This window comes from Fragaria vesca, linkage group LG3 (genome assembly GCF_000184155.1).
Source record: "Fragaria vesca subsp. vesca linkage group LG3, FraVesHawaii_1.0, whole genome shotgun sequence".
Taxonomy (NCBI): Eukaryota; Viridiplantae; Streptophyta; class Magnoliopsida; order Rosales; family Rosaceae; genus Fragaria; species Fragaria vesca.
The window spans coordinates 14,191,311-14,197,763 of NC_020493.1; the positions used below are offsets into that span (position 1 = coordinate 14,191,311).

At 37.0% G+C, this 6,453-nt stretch overlaps 1 protein-coding gene across 1 annotated transcript; it reads left to right on the forward strand.

The window, feature by feature from the left end:
• Positions 1 to 4,950: 4,950 nt before the first annotated feature.
• On the forward strand, positions 4,951 to 6,453 carry LOC101295989. The gene has a single exon (XM_004295765.1). The coding sequence runs from the start codon at positions 4,951 to 4,953 to the stop codon at positions 6,451 to 6,453; it is 1,503 nt and encodes a 500-aa protein (XP_004295813.1).

The following is a 6,453-nucleotide window of genomic DNA, read 5'->3' on the forward strand; positions in this document are numbered from 1 at the left end:
TGTTGCCAGCTTCTCATGATTACAATTTAAACCATCTATGTCTAGAAGCAATGTTAAAAGTTGCATGTCATATTATATCACAATATATCGGTTTTCTTCCTATACTTACTACTAGGCAAATCAAATAAAATGGTTAGAACTCAGCCTTATTTAGTGTTGGATTGCAGTTCCATTTTGTATCTGCTTTTCAATAAGTTACTGAGTATTGACCCTCTTCTTAATGTTATTTTATTTGCTATGCAGGGATAAGGAGGACAAGAGGAACTCTCTCGAAGCAGAAACTTAGTCATCTGTACATATTAATTTTAATGAATTGAAGCAGAATGCAGTTGGAATCTCTTTGTAAATGGTAACTACTTAAAATGTTGATCAAAACCTTGAACCTATATACATACTAATAAAGTAATAATGTTTAATGTTTAATGTCTATGATGAATAAGATATATGTGAGTCCATATCTTATAAGTTCTGAAAAATCAACCTGTGTATTCTGAGCCAACAAGGACTAGTGACTGAAAAAAAAGGATACATAAATGTTGACATTTGTTCAGTCAGTACATGGTAATACTCCTGACACAAAAGAAAACTTTAGATTATTGCTGCTTGATGCTTTGCTAGTGTTGGAGATTTCCTTATTGTTTCACATTCAGATAATCAACTAAGGAAAACCCTTGAAGTAACAATTCGATGCAATTTTAGTGCTGAAGAATTTTCTTTATTGTTTCATATTCAGAAATGAGAAAATCGAATAAGGTAAACCCCTGAAGAAAAGCTGTGTTTGATATTATTGCTTGTTCCAGTCTCCGGTTTGCTCTTCCACAAAAATTTATTGTTTGGTCACCAAAGATCAGGAACCTCCAACCCTCCATTTTTTTGTTGACCAATTGCTGGTGTCAATTTAAATCTAACACCACCATAACCAGATGGTGTTAGATACCTTAATCTTTTTATCAGCACCTGCAGTGATGTTTATACTTGCATTTATTGTGTGAATTTAAAATTCAAATGGTCAGTGAAAACAAAATCAAATAAACTTTTTACCACGTATGGTATTCCTATCAGTAGCTGCTAGAAACACCTGGTTTGGAATCACTTGCGCTTCCTTTCATATTTGAGTTCTGTATTCTTTCTGCCATTCAACATGGCATGCACCTTTTTCTTGAAAGTTTAACTGTTTTGTTATGCTGATTTTCAGTCTGCTACAGGGGAAGGGGAGGCCAAGAGTAGAACACTTGGCAAATATCAGGAAATTTTGTCTTCTGTAGATATTCAATACCTGATGAGGCAGCATTGGTAAATTGCTAGTACTTCAAATTCACTTGAACCTAGGTGGATCTTGTACTTACAATCTCACTGTAAACTTTCAAACAGTCTGCTTTTTGTTATTGACCAAGTACTTTGTTCAAGTTTTATTTTGTTTTAAATTTAATGTTCTTCAGTCTCCTCAAAACAATGTCATTCACCATGACTAATGTTGTTGCATGTTCATATCTGGCTATGAATATGTAACTTTTAAGTCATTTGATATTACATTGCAGAAAGCTACCAGCCTGCAAAGTGTTCCGACGTCAAAATGTCATACATGTCGACTCTTCTTGAATTCAATGGGTCATTATTGCTTTGAAAAATTCGCATTCATTTATGAGGAAACTGCAAATCAAATTATCTCTTCAAGTTATAGCTTGTACCAGTCTTCAATATCAAAGGCAAAAAGCAAAATATTTTTGTTACATGCACAAACTGTTAACAGTACTAGTCTTAGCTTTCATTAATCTACCTTTTGTGTGATTGTGTTTTGTTTGGCTGTTTGATATCACTATTAATATTGGTCTAATTATGTGTTTTATGCTGTTTGATATTGATTCAAGTTTCTTTTCCCTGAAGATCGGCATGTCTTTTAAGTATTTAAGTAGAGCATGCTGGAATGCATTACTCTACTCCTACCTCAGCCAAGACCCCAAGCCAAATACCACCTTTATTCCGTGACATTCTTCTGATTGTTTGCTGATTGCCGTACAAATTTTGATTTTGATCACACACCATTTTATATTTTTATTTGTCTATTTACCTTAACTTCCAGAAGAAAAAGGCAAACAATATCACCCACCATCCCATATGGTTTTCTACCTGATTATCCTGGCTTATCTTCCCTATCCAGCCATCGCACTACAATAACTCAGAAGGAGCCAACTTGATATTCAAGCCTTTTCCAACTCCTGTCGCCATCCTTCCCAGTTGATAGCTTAGCCTTGTGCTAATTTAGAGGCTAGGCTAGGAATTCTCGAGTATTATGGGGTTCAATTCTCAGAACACTCTCGATTCTTTTTTTTTTTTTTGTTTTAGGCATTTGAAAAGGAGTAAAATTAGAAATTGAATAGCTGTTTGATTCCTACCGTATATCATCAGTTGAGTTTTCTGTACAATTCAGATGTCCAAAAGGTTTATGGTATGATCAATCTATTTCTCGGTCATGTACATCAGTATATATTTTTTTTTTAATGATGTGCATCAGTACATGGATGCGCTTTGACGAGGGTAAATGGCCATAGAGGCTCTCCGGTCCGCCATTTCCACCATTTACTTGCCAATATGACATCTTGCTGATATATCTTCTTTCTTGAAGGTTATTGTTGTAGTTGCTCATGGCTATCTCTGTCTTCTCTACATATGCAGAGCATCTCTGGACAGTACCAATTTAATACAACAATACTTGCCCAAAAATTTATCATGTTTAGACTTTAGACAGCTAGTTAATTATTATTGAGCTTAATCTAGGTATCATTAATTTTCATGATAATTCTTGTTAGTGTCGCATGCCACTTGTGATGATATTACATGAATGGTTAGGTGATCAATCTTTGGTAGGTAAACAAGAGATTCATGATGAACGGATGATAAGATTTTCATGTTCACGTATTTTTTAATCATGGACGTTAAGCCTTTAATAACTAAACAAAAATGGCTGTTTTTTTTTTTTTTTAAAGAAGAAACAAACTTTATAGATTAAAGGTTTTAAGACATCCATAGTTTACAATATCAAATAACAATACTCTAGAAGCCTCACTATGACTCATATCATAAACAAAAATGGCAGTTACAAACATAACTTACTAGCAAAAGCAATTGATAAAATAAGTCATGCTAGGTGACCCGAGAGCAACTTAAATAAAACTACCATGAAATTCAACCAAACACAAAAGAAAACTAAAAAGGAAAGGGTAAGGACAAACCCTAGCCCTAGTTTATTTGACTAACTCGGAACCATGCTATGCAGCGGAGGTTCTTCCGGGTTCGTCCATCATGTTTCACCGTCCAATGCACACCTTTTCTTTGCTTCATTGCCTTTGCATTGGCAATTTGGCATTGAACATCAATTTCTATGGGGGGATGTGGCTTGTTCTTAAGTTCATATTAATTGAACTAGTCTTTTACCCGTGCATTTACACGGGATCACAATTTCCTAATAATACAGTTATTCTATCCAGTTATACAACCTACTATCCACTTTTCTCTCCTCTCTTAATTTTTTTATTTTGTTATTTACCATAATATCCTTTGTTTTCAACCGTCTGAATTACCTTAATAAGGGCGTTATTGACAAAACATAATTTGGTAATTTTCAACTTGGTGGTTTTATAGTAGTAGAGATAAAAAGAAAATTCATAGGAGAGGTCCCTGATCTCAGTTCTTATAGCGGAGGATGGCGGGGAAAAGTGTGTTTGGAATGGATTTGATGCATGCAGCGGAGGGCGATTTTAGGTGTTGATCAACAACGTTACTTTGCCAACTGTTGGGATCTACAAACGTCCACGTGATGGGATTGGAGGCATGATGGTGTGGTGGCTGGGATGTGCTTCAAAATGTTGTTGGCCGGGGCTAGAGCTCTTTAGCCCTAGTCCTTGGTGGGCCTAATCTGTGCATTAAGTTTCTTAAGCCTACGTTAAACTCTGGGTTCAAGGAGGTACACTGTCATTATTATGTTTTGTTGTTTATTAGCAGTTCTATACAGCTTTATGCCGTTAACAATCCGTGTCATTTTATGGCATGGTGTGAGGGCCTTGTGGTATATGCACCATGTGTGCCTTATGCTCAAGGTAGGCTACTCATCTTTTGCTTGATCAAATGGTTGCAAGCTCCTAAAGCAGAATGAATTAAGTTTCGTGTCATGTTTATTCTCCGGCGACAACATAATAGAAATCTGCATTATTGGACATGTGAATTTGTAATCGTGTTACATATCTAATGATTTTTCCATTATGTCACCGCTGTAACAAAACAAATAGAGTCGTCACTAAAATATTCTTTACAAGTTGGACTAAAGTACTCTTTATAAGTTGATGCTTGTTAGAATATATGTACGGGAGTAGATTCCACTCATCAAGGTACACATGCATTATCAATGTGCAAGTCACCGGATTAGAGATGCAAAGATAAAATGAAGAATGAAAAATCCTCAATTCCTTTCTCTAACCTTCTCATTTTTGTTTCGATCAGATTATGCGTTCCTAATAAGAGAACCTCTTCGACCATGAGTCCTCACTTCCTATGTTTGACATACTTGGACTAGTTTTTTGGGTTTCAATTTTGTTAATAGTATTCACATTATATGATAGTCTCAAGTGAACGGCTGAATTAAAGAAAAAGTTAAGATTTGTATAACAGTTGCTCGGTTCACTTATACCTTTATGTGAACAAGAAGTGTTCACCTTAGGTTTATCTTGTTTGGTTTTTTTTTTTTTTGTTTTTGTTTTGTTTTTTGTTTTTGTTTTTTCATGTAGCTCTGTTTGGCGTTTTCTCAATTCCCCAACGAGGATAGAAACTTCGAAGACACAACCCACACAAGAACACACTACTTTTAACTCTGTTCAACTTCTCACCGAAACTACGAACCCCTAAAGATTCTCTCCCCCCAAAGAAGCTCCTGTCTTGTGTTAGTCTCGGCCTCCATTGATGGAGGAGAGTCCTATTCAAGAGCAAGAAGATGCTCTCATGGTTTCCCCAACTGGCGGAGGTGACCCATTTCACAAAAAAGCCTTCTTTCTGAAACCCATTGTCCCTATTTCCGCCATTGATCATGAACCTCCTTTGACGCTCACTCAGTGCCCTTTTCGATTTGACCCAAAAAAGTGGCCTCTGGAGGTTGAATTCCACGGTTGGCGACAAGGTCAAGAAGATTCGAATTGGAATTCTTGGGTTGATCGCTTGGCTCCTCTTCACCAATCCACTTGGAAAAGAGCTGGTATTTATGATGCAATCTTTAGTTCTAAGTACCAAATTAGAAGAAAGACTGATTTGGTTTACGGGGTTGCGGAGAAATGGTGTTGTGAGACCAATACCTTCCTTTTCCCATGGGTTGAAGCATCAATTACATTGGAGGATGTCATGGTTTTGGGAGGCTTTTCAGTTTCAGGGGACTCTGTTTTCAGTTCACTTGAGAGCATTGAACTGAAACAAGTGGAAGATAGATTGGTGAAGGCAAGGAAAGAAGTTAAGAGAGCAAGGGCAAGCCAATGGCTGCAGAAGTTTGTGAACAGTGGGAGTGAATTGGAGCATGAAGCATTTCTTGCCTTTTGGTTGTCAAGGTATGTCTTTCATGATCTTGATAGGTCTATACAAAAGCGTGCTTTTCCCATTGCGATTCATTTAGCTAGGGGGACTCGGATTGCGCTGGCACAGTCTGTTCTTGCTGATATTTATAATGATTTGAGTTTGTTGAAAAAGGCAATTGTAGCTTCAAATAAGTTAAAGACTAGTGATTGTGTCTTGAAGGTCAAACTCAAGTCACCATTTCATTTAGTCCAGGTTTGGGCATGGGAAAGATTTTTGAAGCTTACGCCAATACCCAATGTTATCAAATATGCTGAGCTGAGATTGGCTCGATGGGATAAAGTACATGGTCTGAGTATTGAAAATCTAAGAAGTGTTTTAGACTCAGCTGGAGAAGCTTTTATGTGGCGCCCTTATGCAATGTCCATTGAGAACTGGAATTTTCCTAAATACTACTCGGAAAAGGAAATGTGGATCGGTCCTGGTTTGGATGATGAGTTTCTGCCATTTTCCATATGCTTGAGGGTGACAGAGTTAGTTGGATTCGATAATAGAAAACAAAACCTTCCACATAGAGTAGCTATGCAATTCGGATATGATCAAGATGTTCCATGTAAGATTGCTGAATCCAAAGTATCCAGGAAGTGTTGCAATGAAAAAACTGAGATTGTAGGATTCTACATTCCATCCAGACTTTCTAAGCTGAATGTTACTGCAAGATACTTGAAGTGGTGGAATGAATCAGTGTCAGGTCTCAAAGACACAAGTGAGGGTGCTTTGCCACAAAAGAAGAAACCAAAGATGGAAGGATCACTTGTAAGGGCTAAACAATCCCCAGTACCTCCTGGGGGGTGCTATGTTATCATGGTATCAGAGCTTCGGCTCTTGATCCTGATCCTATCCTAG